The sequence below is a fragment of the Fundulus heteroclitus genome, chromosome 14 (assembly GCF_011125445.2).
Source record: "Fundulus heteroclitus isolate FHET01 chromosome 14, MU-UCD_Fhet_4.1, whole genome shotgun sequence".
Lineage (NCBI taxonomy): Eukaryota > Metazoa > Chordata > Actinopteri > Cyprinodontiformes > Fundulidae > Fundulus > Fundulus heteroclitus.
Window position 1 is genome coordinate 12,630,071 of NC_046374.1, and position 18,208 is coordinate 12,648,278.

At 41.8% G+C, this 18,208-nt stretch overlaps 1 protein-coding gene and 1 long non-coding RNA gene across 2 annotated transcripts in view; both read right to left on the minus strand.

The window, feature by feature from the left end:
- LOC118565919 (Fc receptor-like protein 5) overlaps window positions 1-18,204 on the minus strand; it is a 69,311-nt gene extending 51,107 nt beyond the window's left edge. The window contains exon 1 of the mRNA XM_036147002.1: window positions 18,149-18,204. Coding sequence (XP_036002895.1) covers window positions 18,149-18,185 — 37 coding nt within the window. The 5' untranslated portion in view covers window positions 18,186-18,204. The remainder of the gene's footprint in view (window positions 1-18,148) is intronic.
- LOC110368398 lies at window positions 1,764-5,606 on the minus strand. Its single transcript, XR_002428053.2, has 3 exons — window positions 5,508-5,606; window positions 2,438-2,497; window positions 1,764-1,824 (listed from the first exon to the last, which is right to left on the minus strand). It is a non-coding gene; the product is annotated as an uncharacterized LOC110368398 (long non-coding RNA).
- Window positions 18,205-18,208: the final 4 nt, after the last annotated feature.

An 18,208-nucleotide genomic window follows, 5' to 3' on the forward strand; every position in this document is an offset into this window, starting at 1 on the left:
CTGAAAAATAAATGTGATTTTTCATGAAATTGCCATTATAATATTCATACAAAAGTGTAAAGAAAACAAAACGTTTTGATGACAGAAAATTGCTCTTTGAATTTCCAGTACAGATTCACTTATTTTTTATATATAAGAAAGTTAAACATGTTGTCAATTAAAGATGTTATTCTGTTTTAAAGGAGAAGTCCGGTCAAAATCAGAATTCAAACTGCTGAAAGTACTTTAAATATAAAACTACTACATACTGTGCAAAAAATTATACGTTTTTTTAATTATGAATAATTTTCATTTAATCATGTTTATGTGGAGGAATCCATCTTGGTCAAGAATAGTACTGTCACCTCCCATTTTTTGTCGTCACTCGGCGGACCCGCAGTTGAGCAAGTTTCAACGCTCTGTTTATCACGGCGCACTATTTTCCAACATGGCGACGACTGGTGCTCTGTACGAAGCAGAGAGTGATGAAGTACTAAGTGACAGTGATGATAGTTCCGTGGAGCTATCATCATCTGATAGCGATATGGATTTTTTTTAGAAGAGTTTCTTGACAGAAACCGGACTTTTGACGGAATCCAGCGTACCTATTTCCAGTGCAAACTCAGTCGGGTCCTACAGTATATATGTATACACGCGTGTGTGTGTGTGTGTGTGTGTGTGTGTGCGCGCGCTCCGCCGCAGCACACCGGCGCTGCAGCGGAGCGCACACAACCACACACACAGCGGAGGAGAGATCGCGCTGAAGTGACTTAAGTTATACATTTTCCCTCTAGTAAATAGGGCAGGTGGTCATTATTGTATAAATATTAAAATATAAGAGCGTTCCAGCACATGCTGGGGCGGAGGGATACCACATCACATGTGGTATCCCTCCGCCCCTCTGCTCGGTGACCATCCCCGCAAATTCTAAATAAAAAATTCTAAAATAAAAAATAACTTACCGAATATCCTCGCTCTCATGTCATGTTCAAAACATTCTTCTTCAAAATGGTTGCTGCATATGACGTGTTTTCTCTCTGGCCAGGAGTTAGATGGCAAATCCGCTCTGTTCATGTTGGCAATCCAGCAACGAGCCCGGTGGCTCATGAATCGGGAAGTTGAAATAAGCAATGTTTTTTTCTACTTTTACCAGTTGTGTTGGAACATCCGATGGCCATGCACGTGGGCATTGTTGCTTCAGCAAAAACTCTTGGGAATGTCAGCGGTGAAGTCCTCTGGAAATCCGAAAAAATGATTGATGATCGCAGCTGAGTAGAACGGCTCCTATTGACTTTGCATGGAAAGCGGAGAGAAATGCTGTCGCCGCTTCCGCTTTTCCACGCCCCAGGATGTGATGTCAAACGCCCCTTACTGCCCAAATATGGGCAGTAATGTCAGCCCCCATACACAGTGATTCAGACGACAATTTATGTTTTTATTTTCTTATTGGTTAAAGATAAGTTCATTAAATAACCACAAACGTATTAGTTTTAGTTATAGCTAATGATACCCTGATTTTTCCTTGTTGACCGGACTTCCCCTTTAACTCGCTATAGATAAACCCTCAGAGCGAAAAGCCTACATGGCAGCATGGTCCCGCAGAGCTGGTACCAATGCAATTTCAGAATAAACTGCTGCATCTGCCGCTGCAGGACTCGACTTTCCTGTCAATGAATATTTATACTATGTGTCAAATTAATACAATTAAAGCAAGTATAATTTTAAATATCGTGACATGTATTTCTGTAAATGTGTTAAAAACATGCACAAAAATGCTGACTTTACCTTTATATCTTTTCTTGGCCTCCTCTTTGGGGTCGATCTCAGCATACATTGGAATGAATTCTGGAAACAGAAAACAGATCTCAGGACATATTATTTTGTTCAATTTTAATTCTTGCATATATAGACCTGATGGATTACGGGACATCCAGACAGATGAGAAGGAAACAGAAGGGATGTAAGATGTTGTTTTTCCTTCACTCCTGCATCAGAAACTAAATAATCTTATATTTCAATCAACATTACACTTTATAACAATGGTTCTAAAATTTAGGATCAATAAACCAACAAGTCTGGGATTCTCAGAGATATTACTCACATTGATAACTGTAGAAGCGTATTACCATTATAATCTTGTTTTTGATATGCTTGTGTTTATTATAATCCAGTGTAATTGATTTACTAATAATGTTTGTATTCAATTATACTAATCAAGTAATTGGGTCCCAGGTCTCTTACAGTGTTATTTTATGTCTAAAAGGAAATCACTAATCTTTAGCTGCTGCAAAAAACCACATTTTCAACCATATTTTATTGATCAGACAAACTAAAGGTCCTCGGTCCACCAGATTCTGCTGAACTAAGGCAGATGATGATTTGACCTCCATGTCCACCTCTAATAACATGCAGTCTAATGATGACATGGGGAAACATTCCCTACAAAGACAGACTGTACCTGCAGCTCCTGCTTTCACCTCAAAGTAAACAGCGCCCTCCCCTGGTCCACAATGTCTTCCTGAAGAGATAATTAAATCATCACCAACACAGTCCTGAAGGATAAAACTACCCAAGTCATTTTTTTGTTTATATTTTATTCACTTGTTTGTAAATGACCTAGCTTGAAAAGATATACTCTACCATTTTTTTCACCAGAGCTAACTGACTCATATAGATTAGCTAATCATGCGATTGGCTAATCAGAGGAACAGAGGAAAGCCTCAGGACCGGACGGCACCCCCCCCCAGGCTGCTGAGGACCTGTGCAGATGAGCTCTGTGAGGTCTTCAGCTACATCTACAACCTGAGCCTCAGCCTGGGGGTGGTGCCCACCCTGTGGAAGACCTCCTGTGTGGTACCGGTTCCCAAAACACCGCACGCCTGTGATGAATTTAGGAGGACCCAAGAAATACCCGAAAACAAGTGAGTACAAAAATAATATCAGTCTTTATTTTGACGCTGGCGGCGCGGTCCCCTGGTTCGGCTCGCACTCTGCGACTGGCCGCTCCTGAAGGCAGAGTCGCAGGTTAGTGACCAGCAGATATTAACAGGTTGGTTAGAGAGAAGTGAGGTCACTAACCTGGACGTGCTGAGGGCAGAACTCTGACTCCTTATGACGAAGGCGTCTGAGAGGGGGTTATCCAGGGCTCTTTGTCCAGGTCCGGTCCAGGTCTTTGTCAGGGGAAAATCCGTTTAGCTCAGGCAGCGGTTTCCAAGGGAGAATCCAACAAATCGTCCAGGTCCAGGTCCAGGTCAATCCAGAAGGCACAGACGGACAGGGGGCAGGCGAACTCGTTTTACTCACGGACAGGCTGGGGTCAGAAACACGGTGAGGCAGTCCAGTTCTCTGAGGCTGACAGACAGGACCCAGGCAGGCAGACAAATCCAAAGGGGCAGGCAGGTTTCCAAAAAACAGAGGCAGAACAGGTCGAGAGGCAGACAGGCAGACAGGAATTCAAAAAGGCTGGAAGCGCTCACCGTATGGCTAGAGACGTTCTGGCACTGGAGGCTGCGAGGAGCAGAGCTTTTAAGCAGCCAGGGTGGAGACAGACACAGGTGTGCTGATTGCAATCAGCAGCTCCAGTGCCAGAAACGTTACAACGCCAGGGAACAGGCCCACTTCAGACCAGTTACTCTGACCTCCCACCTGATGAAGATCATGGAGCGCCTCATCCTAGCACACCTGCGCACCATGGTCAGCCCCACCCTGGACCCGCTGCAGTTTGCCTACCAGCCCAAAATCGGAGTAGAGGATGCCATCATCTACCTGCTGCAGCGGGTGCTCACCAACCTGGAGACCACCGGGAGCGCTGTGAGAGTCATGTTCTTTGACTTCTCCAGCGCGCTTTCAACGCCATCAGACCGGTGCTGCTGAGGGGGAAGCTGGAGGACGCTGGGGTGGACAAACATCTAGCTGACTGGACCATCGACTACCTCACTAACCGCCCTCAGTTCGTGCGGCTGCACAGCTGTCAGTCAGAGGTGGCACTCTGCAGCACCGGGGCCCCCCAGGGCACCATTCTGTCTCCGTTTCTCTTCACCCTTTACACCTTGGACTTCACCTACAACACGGACAGCTGCCACCTTCAGAAGTTCTCTGATGACTCGGCCATTGTGGGCTGTGTGTCTGAGGGGAACGAGCTGGAGTACCGGTCGGTCATCATGGACTTTGTGGACTGGTGTGAGAAAAACCATCTGTGCTTAAACACCAGTAAGACCAAGGAGATGGTGATCGACTTTAGTAGAAGACACCCACCTCACTCACCTGTGAACATCCAGGGGCAGGACATAGAAACCGTGGAGAGTTTCAAATACCTGGGTGTTCACATCAACAATAAACTGGACTGGACTCATAACACAGATGCTCTGTATAAGAAGGGCCAGAGCCGGCTCCACCTCCTGAGGAGGCTGAGGTCCTTTGGAGTGAGCAGGCCTCTGCTAAAAACTTTCTATGACTCTGTGGTGGCCTCAGCCCTCCTCTACGCTGTCGTCTGCTGGGCTCCTGGCAGTGCAGAGCGGGACAGAAAGAGACTAAACAAGCTGGTGAGGAAGGCCACTGCTGTCCTGGGCTGTACTCTGGACTCTGTGGAGGAAGTAGCGGAGAGGAGGGTGCTGTCCAAGTTCACATCCATCATGGACAACACCTTCCACCCCCTGCACCAGACTGTAGAGGAGCTGAGCAGCTCCTTTAGTGCAAGACTTAGACATCCTGTCTGTAAAAAGGAGCATTACCGCAGGTCATTCATTCCTGCTGCTATCAGATTTTACAATGCTGCACTATAACTGTAACCATAACTGTGACCATAACTGAAAAAGGAATTTGCAATAACTAATGTGCAATAATCTAAGTAATACACTAGGCCACAACCCGTGCAATAATCCTGATGTAGTAACTTCTGCTGCTACCAACACCTGAACATATGTCAGTACACATGTATGTATGTATGTACAAATGTATACAATGTATATGCACATACACGTAGGTACGTATGTATGTAGGCGCATAGATGTATGTATATATTTAAGGATATATATATATATATATATATATATATATATATATGTTTATATATATATAGACCACTATGAATGTAAATAAGACACCATATGCCCATTCCCATTTCCTTTTTTTGTATTTTTTGGTATTCTTTTTGATCCATTGTATATATGAAGATTCACTGTATATAACTGAATGCACCTTCCCTACTCTGCACCTTCTTGTATGAGCCGATGTGACGAGTGAATTTCTCCATTGTGAGATCAATAAAGACTATCTTATCTTATCTTATTAGCATTATGTACAGTGAATGAAAGGATAAAAATAAAATTATTCTAACTAGAAAGGAATGTTACTCGTTTTGTGTATACATTTTTTTGGGGAGGGGGGTGTAGCTGTGACAGGGGGACGGAAGAGGTGACAGACATACAGCAAAGGATTGCATCCTTTGTGTCACAACAAAACAATCAATGTCTGTATTTGAAGTTTTTAAATTAACAATCTGATTCAGCGTAAGCAGAAAACAGTCTCACCTTTGACAAAACAAAACAAGAGCAGGAGAATGATGAGAACGATTCCAACAATTGGTCCAATGATCAACGGCACAACAGCGCTGAAAGGTCTGGACATGGCTACAGGAAATAAGAAACATTAAAAAGGAATCAGTGATATTCATCTGCAGACATTATGACATCATTCACTCGCTGCAGATAAATGTGATTTTAAACTTAAAAACACAGACAATAATCTGCAGAGCTGTGCTGTCTCTGCATTTGGGGCCAGTGTCACCAGATGTCACTGTGGAACTCTATGTTTGCAATAATCAGTAGGACATGATTGATCTTTATAGAGTAATATTGTAAAAAATACCAATTCCCTTACCAACAAAATTCTGATATAAACATGTATCTCTATATATCTAAGTCAGGAATGGGCCACTGGCGGCCCAGGGGCCGCACACGACCCTCGTCATCACTCAGTGCGACCCACGAATAGATCAATGATGATTTAATAATAATATAAAAAAATAATAATTTAATTATACTTTTGACCGATAGAGGGCGTGCCGTACCCAAACAATAGCAGGCATGGGCCGGTTTGCAACAGCGAGGAAGAAAGTCAAGAGCCATGGCCACTAGCAGTGGTATAAAGGGAAAACTTGACTGAGAAAGTCACATTTTTCAGACAAAATGGGAAGAAGAACAGACATAGGGAATTTATTTTTTTTTGCGTTCCCTCGCAAAGGTTTTTGGGTTCCCTAGAGGTATGGCTGATTTATTTGTTGTGGTCTCTTGTCATACACACACAACAATAAACCGTGAGAAGAAGCGGAAGATCAAATGTGCATCTACACAGCACCGCGTTAACAGACCAGTGTGATGCATTCGCAAGCGTCAGAAAGCTATGGTGCATTCAGGAGCATGGGACATTAGATTTTTCAGAATAGAAAAGCTAACAGATGTGCATAATCAGAAATACAATTATAGAGCATTCAGTATTGTAAGAAAGCCCTCACTGTTTCTGGATAGACACATTATTGTTTAAATTAAGTTCTGTTCCGTTTTATGCCTCTTTCCTTGTAAATTTGAAATGTCCCATGCTCCTGAATGCATTGATATGGAGGAGTTTAAATTCCTTTTTTGCAATTTATTTTACAGCAAACAGTTTGTCTTTTGCTTAAGGACATATTAAAATGCATTTATATGCAAAAAATAGTTATATGTTGGTGCAGTAAACATACTGTAATGAAAGGTGTGGGACTGAACCCGATAATCATCCGAAACAGAAATTCATTTAAAGGGATTTATTGAGGGAATGATGAACAGAAAAAGGATCCAAAAAAGGCAGACATCCAAAAACAACTGACGGGAACAGGCGAACAAACTGGGCAGGATATACAGAAACAGGTTAATCAAAAACAGACTCAGGGTGTCAGGGCTCTTACCGAGGCAGAGTGCAGACGAGGAGGAACAGGGCATGTGAATGTGACGACCCGACAACTAACTGAGGAGGGAGTGAGGCTTAAATAGACGGATAACAGGTGAGCGGAATTGAAACTAATTAACCAGAGGTGGAAGCAATACAGAACTGACAGGAGCGGGGGGGAAAAAACCCAGAGTCCAAGGACAACAATGAGAACAAAGCGCAGAACTAATACAGAAAACAGATAACAAAATAATGAACCGGCTAAACAGGACTCACGAACCTAGAACAAAATTACCCAAGAGGCAGGAAAACAACACTAACCAAATAATAACCCAAAACAGAACATTACAGAGCCCCTCCCTCAAGGACGGATTCTAGACGTCCTTCAAACACGTACCAAGAGTCCAAGTAAAATAATAACAACCCAGACCGGGTGAGAGGAGGGAGGTCCTGGATGGCGGGCCATAGTCCAAACACAACAAAAGTAACCAAAAGCAACCCAGACTGGGCGCAAGTCAAAAAACAAGAGTCTGGTGGGCGTCCCGGGCGACGGCCCCGGCGTGTCAGGTTCTCCGGCGGGCGTCCTGGGCGACGGCCCCGGCGTGTCAGGTTCTCTGGCGGGCGTCCCGGGCGACGGCTCCGGCGAGACAGGACGTCAGGAGGCCGTCGGCGGACCAGCGCCCTCTGAGACTGTCGGCGGACCCTAGAGAGGAAGAGAGCAGAACCTGGTGCCGGACTAAAGGCTAGGGAGGGCGGCGGGCCAAGGACTGACAACGGCGACGGACTACAGGCTGCTAAAGGGACCTGGCTACAGGCGGCTGAAGGGAGGGCCTGGCTACAGGCGGTTGAAGGGAGGGCCTGGCTACAGGCGGCTGAAGGGAGGGCCTGGCTACAGGCTGCTAGAGGGGAAGCCGGGCTACAGGCTGCAGGCGACGGTGCTTTAAAGCTGCGGGGAGCCGGCACTGGAGGCTGGGCTTTAAAGCTTGAGGGCGGGCCCTCCAGGACCCCCTCACAGGATTCGAGCAGAGGCAGACTCTCCAGGGCTCTCTCTGGAGACTTGGGCTGAGGCGGACTCACCAGGGCCCCCTCTGGAGACTTGGGCTGAGGCGGACTCACCAGGGCCCCCTCTGGAGACTTGGGCTGAGGCGGACTCACCAGGGCCCCCTCTGGAGACTTGGGCTGAGGCGGACCCTCCGGGGCCCCCTCTGGAGACTTGGGCAGGGGCGGACCCTCCAGGGCCCCCTCTGGAGACTTGGGCAGAGGCGGACCCTCCAGGGCCCCCTCTGGAGACTTGGGCAGAGGCGGACCCTCCAGGGCCCCGTCTTGGCCCTGGGGGACAGGTTCAGGGACCGAGGCGTCCGCCGGACCCTCGGGGACATATTTCAGATCGGAGGCGTCGACCGGACCCTTGGGAGCAGGTGTGGGTCGGCTGTAGAATGTCCGGAGGGCAGTTCTATAATCTCCCTCCACCTCCTTTAATTTGACCTCCAGCTCCGCTGAATAGTGGCTGAAAAGGGCTTCTCTGAGGCGTTTTATTATGGGGGCGTAAGCCCTCAGTTTATCCTCCAAAGAATTATGGCTGGCATCTGGAGCGCCACTAGGAGGAGCTACAGACGTCTCAGGGCCGAAAGGTGGAGGAAGCCGAACCGCCGGACAGGAAGTGGCAGTAGGGGCCATGGAGACTGCCGGAAGAGACGGAGACTCAGCAGCCGAATGTGGCTGGATCGGCTCGTTACTCCGCTGCTCAGGACCGTTGAAGGAGTTACAGACAAGCCGTCGTTTTCTCCTCCGGCGGCCGGACCGCAGACAAAGCGGGGATGCTGATCTCTTCTGACGGAATGGAGCCGCCGGGTCCCGCGAAGATCCCTGTGCTTCCGTGTTAGGAAAAGGATATGGGTCGGCTCCAGGAAAAGATCAGGACGAAGCTACTGCACCACCTCCGCGTTGACCTCCAAAAAAAAGTGTTGCTGCCAGGGAGGTGACGTCTGGGACCGACTCCGGGGGGACAGATCGCCAACCTAGTTCCATCAAAAGAGGATCCTGGCATGGATTCCTCCTCCGCCTCCAGGGAGAAATCCGGTGAGTGCATGCCGTGAGTCGGTGAGTAGGGCACAGTTGCTCCAAAAAAGAAAAACTGATTCGGAGACGGGTTCATGAAAACGGGTCGGGTCGTTCTGTAATGAAAGGTGTGGGACTGAACCCGATAATCATCCGAAACAGAAATTCATTTAAAGGGATTTATTGAGGGAATGATGAACAGAAAAAGGATCCAAAAAAGTCAGACATCCAAAAACAACTGACGGGAACAGGCGAACAAACTGGGCAGGATAACCAGAAACAGGTTGATCAAAAACAGACTCAAGGTGTCAGGGCTCTTACCGAGGCAGAGTGCAGACGAGGAGGAACAGGGCATGTGAATGTGACGACCGGACAACTAACTGAGGAGGGAGTGAGGCTTAAATAGACGGATAACAGGTGAGCGGAATTGAAACTAATTAACCAGAGGTGGAAGCAATACAGAACTGACAGGAGCTGGGGGGAAAAACCCAGAGTCCAAGGACAACAATGAGAACAAAGCGCAGAACTAATACAGAAAACAGATAAAATAATGAACCGGCTAAACAGGACTCACGAACCTAGAACACAAATAACCCAAGAGGCAGGAAAATAACACTAACCAAATAATAACCCAAAACAGAACATTACACATACAGATATAAATTCATCTAAAATTTGTTCTTATTGAGAATAATTTGTAGCCTCTTTCATATCCAATTATTTGAAGTGTGTGGTCATGTGGCCCTCCAATGGACGTGCTGAAAAAAATGTGGCCCTCTTTATCATTGAAGTTGCCCATCCCTGATCTAAGTCATTACTATTAAGGAAACATTTATTATTGTCTGATTTTCTTATTCTAGAATAAAGACCAAAACTCACCAGTTTTCTGAATGGTGACCTCTGTGCTGGTTTCAGTGTAGAAAGCTGGATCTCCTCTTCCTCCTCTGCAGCTGTACACACCTCCCTCTGAGACTCTGAGGACTCCATCTGGTTCATTGGTTCTGATGAGCTGAGCTGGAGAAGACACTGACTCCTGTCTGAACCAATCAAACTTCCAGCCAGCAGAGCTGGACACAGAGCAGTTCAGTGCTACACTGCCCCCTGCTGGTATGACTGTAGTCTCTGCTGAGAGTCGGGCTCTAGGTGCATCTGCTGTTGAGGCAAACAGAAAAACAAGTAAATCTTTAGAATATTGATGAAATAATCACTTTGTTACCATAAATCTTATCTTCAGCTACTACAGTCAATCAGAAATATGGAAATCTAACGAATTAAGGCCACATTTTACAATCAACCCTTTGTTGATCAAACTATTTTCTTTTATTCAATTCAATTCAATTCAATTCAATTTTATTTATATAGCGCCAAATCATGAAACATGTCATCTCAAGGCACTTTACAAAATCAAATTCAATCATATTATACAGATTGGGTCAGATTATACAGATTGGTCAAAAATGTCCTATATAAGGAAACCAGTAGATTGCATCAAAGTCCCGACAAGCAGCATTCACTCCTGGGGAACCGTAGAGCCACAGGGAGAGTCGTCTGCATTGTACATGGCTTTGCTGCAATCCCTCATACTGAGCAAGCATGAAGTGACAGTGGGAAGAAAAACTCCCCATTAACGGGAAGGAAAACCTCCGGCAGAACCGGGCTCAGTATGAACGGTCATCTGCCTCGACCGACTGGGGTTACAGAAGACAGAACAGAGACACAACAAGAGATACAAAAAAGCACAGAAGCACACATTGATCTAGTAATCTGTTCTACATTAAATGGTAGTAGCGGGTGAGCCGTCTTCTCTGGATGATGTCACAGTTAACAGAACGCCAGACCAGGTGTACCTACTATGAAGAAAAAGAGAGAGCAAAAAGTTAAAAGCTGAAAGGACGACAGTCATTTCAATGTAATACAATGCAAAACTGGAGAACAGTAGACTGAAGAACAGTAGAAATCAGTAGAGTGAGAAAATTAGACCCTGATGTCCTCCAGCAGCCTAGGCCTATCACAGCACAACTATAGAGATAGCTCAGGGTAACATGAGCCACTCTAACTATAAGCTTTGTCAAAAAGGAAAGTTTTAAGATTAGTCTTAAAAATAGATAGGGTGTCTGCCTCACGGACCAAAACTGGGAGTTGGTTCCACAGGAGAGGAGCCTGATAGCTAAAGGATCTGCCTCCCATTCTACTTTTAGAGACTCTAGTAACCACCAGCAGACCTGCAGTCTGAGAGCGAAGTGCTCTGTTAGGAACATACGGGGTAATCAGAGCTCTGATATATGATGGAGCTTGATTATTAAGGGCTTTATACGTTAGAAGGAGAATTTTAAATTCTATTCTTGATTTAACAGGAAGCCAATGAAGGGAAGCTAAAATTGGAGAAATATGATCCCTCTTGTTGATTTTCATCAGAACTCTTGCCGCAGCATTTTGGATCAGCTGAAGGCTTTGAACTGCATTTTGTGGACTTCCTGATAGTAAAGAATTACAATAGTCCAGCCTTGAAGTAACAAATGCATGGACTAGTTTTTCAGCATCACCCCTGGACAGAATGTTTCTAATTTTGGCGATATTCCGGAGGTGAAAAAAGGAAACTCTGGAAACCTGTTTAATATGGGATTTAAATGACATGTCTTGGTCGAAAACAACAACAAAATTTTTAACTTTATTACCAGAGGCCAAGTTAATGCCATCCAGATTGAGTGATTGATTAAGAACTTCATTTTTTGAAGACTCTGGCCCAAAGATTACAACTTCTGTCTTGTCAGAATTTAAATGCAGGAAATTTAAAGTCATCCAGCTTTTGATGTCATCAAGACATGACTGCAGTCGAAGTAACTGATTGGATTCATCAGGATTTATGGATAAATATTGCTGAGTGTCATCAGCATAACAGTGGAAATTAATCCCATGCTGTCTGATAATTTTGCCAATCGGAAGCATATATATATAGTAAATAGAATTGGTCCAAGGACTGAACCCTGTGGTACTCCACAAGTGACCCTAGAGTTTGAGGAAGATTTATTATTAACATGAACAAACTGGAATCTGTCCGACAGATAAGACTTAAACCAGCCCAATGCTCCTCCCTTAATCCCTACAGTATGCTCAAGTCTTTGTAGGAGAATATTGTGATCAACTGTATCAAATGCAGCACTGATATCTAACAGGACAAGTATAGACACAAGTCCATTATCTGAGGCCATGAGATTGTCATTAGTGACCTTCACCAGAGCTGTTTCAGTGCTATGATGAGCTCTAAAGCCTGACTGAAACTCCTCAAGTAGGTCATTACTTTGTAAATGTTCACATAGTTGATTAGCAACTACTTTCTCAAGAATTTTAGATAAGAAAAGAAGATTAGATATAGGTCTGTAATTTACTAACTCATCTTGATCAAGAGATGGTTTCTTAAGTAAAGGTTTAATAACAGCTACTTTAAAAGCCTGTGGTACATATCCATTTACCAAGGATATATTAATCATGTCTAAAATAGGACCACTGATCAGAGGGAATACCTCCTTAAACAACTTGGTTGGGATTGGGTCTAACATACAGGTAGAATGTTTAGATGAAGCTAAAATTTTAGATAGCTCAGAAAGCTCTACTGCTTTTAAACAGTTCAGACACTGCGCAGGTTCTAAGGATTCCTCCAATACTGCCTCACTTACTGAGGACGAGGTAATCATGTGTGGGAGGATGCCAATTATTTTATTTTTAATGGAATCAATTTTATTTATGAAGAATCCCATAAAATCATTACTGCTAAGAGCTAAGGGAATGGATGGATCAACAGAGCTGTGGCTCTGGGTAAGTTTGGCAACTGTACTGAAGAGAAATCTAGGATTATTCTTATTCTCCTCAATTAATGATGAAAAATATGCTGCTCTAACTCTGCGAAGGGTCTTGTTATACAACAATAGACTGTCCCTCCAGATTAGGTAGGATTCCTCTTGGTGTGTAGAGCACCATTTTCTTTCCAATTTCCTAACATTGTGCTTCAAGGAACGCAGCTCTGAATTAAACCAAGGAGGCAGCTTCCTGTGAATAATCACCTTTTTTTCAAGGGAGCTACATTGTCTAATGCAGAACGCAATGACGAAGTCATAACGTTTACAAAGACATCTATTTGTGAATTGAAAGAAACAACATTGCTGCCATCTACAGGGCATTTCTGCAATACGGAGGATATTAAAAAGGGGACAGACTCTTTAAGTTTTGATACAGCATTATCCAATAAAGATCTACTATAATGGAACCCTCTTTTGGGGGTGGAGAACTCAGTTAGATTAAACTCAAATGTTATTAAAAAATGATCAGATAGGACAGGGTTGTGAGGAAATACTGTTAATTCTTCACAATCAATGCCATATGTCAGCACAAGGTCTAAAGTATGGAGCCAAGAGTGCGTCGGTTTATGCACATTTTGAGCAAAACCAATTGAATCTAGGATAGTTTTAAAGGCTACACTAAGGTTATCACATTCTGTGTCAACATGGATGTTAAAATCACCCACTATAATAACCTTATCAGTATTTAACACCAAATCAGATAAGATATCTGACAACTCATCCAAAAACTGAGTGTAAGGGCCTGGTGGACGATACAAAACAACAAACAGAAGAGGTTTTGTTACTTTGCAGTTTGGATGAGGGAAACTGAGGGTTAAATGTTCAAAAGAACTGTAGTTATTAATTGGCCTGGGACTAATTAATAAATCAGACTGAAAGATGGTTGCCACTCCTCCATAATCTGCAAATAAAAAACGTAAAATAGATATTTTACAGTTCACAGTGACTTCAAGGCATATTATATTTATTCCAGTTTATGGATTCACATACTTTGGCAACTATTACCATAATATTTTTATTTTCTGAAGATATATACAAATTTGTACATCTACTGCTAATTGTAGCTAAAATGATTTAAGTTTTTTTCCGTAGCAGTTGAATAATGAATGATTTTGGCAGCGATAATATATGATTTAAAATACTTATGACTGATGAATGTTACTAAAGTATTTGACCAAAGAAACTGTTTAATTTTGTCAGGAGAACTAAACTGTTGTTTAGAAGGGACCTGTTGAAACATTGTAAATAATCTCTTTATGTCTATAATAGATGATCTACTTACAAACAGTTGCTGAGAGATCATCACTCCATGGTGTGAACAGATAGTTTCTTGTTCCTTTACAGCTGTATCTGCCGCTGTCAGCTGGGGTGATCCTGTCTTTACTGTTGTGAAGTTTATTATAATAAGTCAACAAGATTGTTCTCCATTCATACGTCCACTGAGCTCCTCCACCTCCCTGGATCTCACATCTCAGAGTGACTGTCTCTCCTCTGAATATCTCAGACCAGTTGGGTTGCAGGGTCACAGTGGGTTTAATGGAAACTGTTCACATTAACAAAAATCTGGTTAAAAAAGCAACAAACAAAACAATAACAACAAAGTCAGCAAAAAATCTCTTGCTGATGTTTGAGATATTAATTCAATGTGTCTATTTGCTGTAATTTTTCACATCAAATTGGTGTATTCAAATGAAATTGTAAACTAAATAGTGACTTAATGTAAGAGCAAATATCATTAAGACTAAAATAATAACAGAGATAAAACAACATCTTAAATTAAAAGCTTTTAAATTTGATGAATATATTTCATAGCAGCCTGACTTCATGTAATAAAATACAACTTTGACATTAATAAATAATGATTTCAATATCAAAATTGAAGAAATTTGCATCGTCTACAAAACTACTGAAGATGTACAAAATGTAAAAATCCCTTTTTGTTTAATTGATGAACAGAAACTAAACTCACCAGTTTCCAGAATGGTGACCTCTGTGCTGGTTTCAGTGTAGAAAGCTGGATCTCCTCTTTCTCCTCTGCAGCTGTACACACCTCCCTCTGAGACTCTGAGGACTCCATCTGGTTCATTGGTTCTGATGAGCTGAGCTGGAGAAGACACTGACTCCTGTCTGAACCAGTCAAACTTCCAGCCAGCAAAGCTGGACACAGAGCACCACAGTGCTACACTGCCCCCTGCTGGTAAGATTGTTTTATCTGCTGACAGTGAGGCTCTGGGTTTATCTGCTGTTGGGTTTAGAGCAGAAAGAAAACGATAAGTACTTATTCAGGTAAAACTATATAACAATATATTTGATCATAAAAAGTGTCATACTTCATTCAAAATGAAATTATTCGTACTTAAAGTTTGAACCAAGTTTTTACATATTTACTTCAGTGACATCTTGTTTTTTTTTCTGCATACCTATCTAACAGAAGGTTTTCATCTGTTCTGTAGAATGTGGTCATAAATACAATAAAAAATATTTTGATCAAAACAATAAGAGAAGCTTCAAAGTCTGACTCACATCTCACTGTCAGTCTGAAGGCATCACTCCATCCTGTTATCTGATGGTCTCTTCTACCCACACATCTGTAGTCTCCACTATCAGACTCAGAGACGCTGTTGATCCTGTATTCACTGGATGATGGAGAGTTTCTGGTGGTTGGGCTCCATCCATACGTCCACTGAGCTCCTCCACCTCCCTGGATCTCACATCTTAAAATGACTGTCTCTCCTCTGAATATCTCAGACCAGTTGGGTTGCAGGGTCAAAGTGGGTTTAATAGAAACTGTTCACATTAACAAATATGTGGTTAAAAAAGCACCAAATAAAACAACAAAGTTGGCAAAAAACCTCTTGCTGATGTTTGAGATATTAATTCAATGTGTCTATTTGCTGTAATTTTTCACAACAAATTGGTGTATTCAAATTAAATTGTAAACTAAATAGTGAATTAATGTAAGAACAAATATCATTAAGACTGAAATAATAACAGAGATAAAACAACATCTTAAATTAAAAGCTTTTAAATTTGATGAATATATTTCATAGCAGCCTGACTTCATGTAATAAAATACAGCTTTAACATTAATAAATAATAATTTCAATATCAAAATTGAAGAAATTTGCATCTTCTACAAAACTACTGAAGATGTACAAAATGTAAAAATCCCTTTTTGTTTCATTTATGAACAGAAACTAAACCCACCAGTTTCCAGAATGGTGACCTCTGTGCTGGTTTCAGTGTAGAAAGCTGAATCTCCTCTTCCTCCTCTGCAGCTGTACACACCTCCCTCTGAGACTCTGAGGACTCCATCTGGTTCATTGGTTCTGATGAGCTGAGCTGGAGAAGACACTGACTCCTGTCTGAACCAGTCAAACTTCCAGCCAGCAGAGCTGGACACAGAGCATCGTAGTGCTACACTGCCCTCTGCTGGTATGACTTGTTTCTCTGCTGACAGTGAGGCTCTAGGTTTATCTGCTGTTGAGGCGAACATGAAAACAAGTAAATCTTCAGTATTTTGTTTCGAGAAACATTTTGTTACCATATATCTGACCCTTAGCTACTAGAACCCAACAGAATTAATGAATCCTGATCAAGTCTGTGGAACGCTCTCCCAGACCATCTCAAAGGCCCGCAGACGGTGTTTGTTTTAAAATAGAAGCTTAAAACCTTCTTATTTAGAAAGGTGTACTCTGCATAGTTGTTGTTTTTATGTTGAATTTTTTATGTTTTGTTTTTATCTCTTTGCCATTGTAGCACTTTGTGATTTGAGGTCAAATGTAAAGTACATTACAAATAAAATGTATTATTATATTATTACTATTATTTACTCTGAAAGGTCAGTTTCACTTTCTTGTTCATAATTATTATTTCTGAATTTTAGGACATTTAACTACTTCGGATAAAATCCTAATCCTTCTCCAATAGTTAAGATGTACGTCATTTTAGAAGCTAAAGCTCCACCATTATCAAATTAAAGGAGTCAGAAACAAACCAGCTTGGTTCTTGTAGAACACGGGTCTTACAAACATGAGGTTCTCTAAGCCAAACATGTTCTGCTTGTCTCTAAAATAAAAAACCTCTTCATGTTATCCACTGACTAACGATGGAACAATCAAAAAGGTTTGAGTAATTATCACCCAGAAGGTCCAGAAGCATCCAGGTCAAGACTGAGAGACTCAGGAAGAGTTATAATCTCAGAATACAAGACTTCTTCATAAATCCCAGTAACACATGCACAGAATGAAAATTAAACCCAAAAACAGTCTATAAATCTTTGGGGGAAAATACACAAATTGTACTTTTTAGTGCATTTATCTTAAGAAGCTATTCAACAATGTTTCATCTTATACTGAATGTAATGGAAGTTTCCCATTAAAATCTCTTTGAATATGCTGAATCTTCAATTTGTGCTCCAAAATATTTGAATAAAGCAAACGTATAAGGGAAAGGGAACAAGAATGAGTTATTCTAAATTATTATGAATAAACAAAATGTTTTTTGTTTATTCAGATTCAGAAGTACATTTGATATCCAAGGGAACAAAATCAAAAAAAACAAAAAAAAAAAACAAACAAGAGATGTTCATCTTCATGTTTCCACTCATCTAAGGGTTCAGATTTAGACATCTTCTAAATATGGTAACTTCAAGTGATAATAGAAGATACTGGGAAGCCATTATTACATACACTGGACATTAAACAAGACTGTTGCTGACTTTACCATTTACTGGTGTGACTAAGTATTTACCCTTTTCAGCGCCGGCTCTCCTTTCTGGTTCAGTCTGAGCTGTTAAAATGATCAGATGGAAAAAGTCTCATATAATTATAGTAAATTGGACTAAAATATTTTTCATCCAATTAAAATGAATGCAAGCAGTTGTTCAATCAATCTGATTATCTTACAAAAAAATGATATGACATTTGTATTAAAAATATTTAAAAGTTAAATCATATAATTAAAAGAATCTGAAGAAATTATCTTCTCACCATCAGCATGATCATAGATGAGAGCGCTGAGCACTAGAATGAAGAATAACAGCTGATCAGATATAATCACACTGACAGAGAAACTAAATCACAATAAATAAATTTTTATAAACAGACTTTAGATAAAACTATGTTTTTAAAAACTAAAGGTGGGTTTGTAAAATCAAAAAGAACAAACATTTATATAGTAACAACAAGGAAACAGATGGTTAGAAATTTAATCACAAAAACACACACATCTGCTCTCTTAAAGGTGGCAGAGAAACAGATCAAAAGGTGATAAACTCTGTTTCCAAAATGTAGAAACATTTTGATCACTGAACAGAAACCCAGTTATGTACTTACAGAAAAAGGCCAGCATGCAGAGCAGAGCGTTCTCCATCCTCACATCCAGACCTGCTGCAC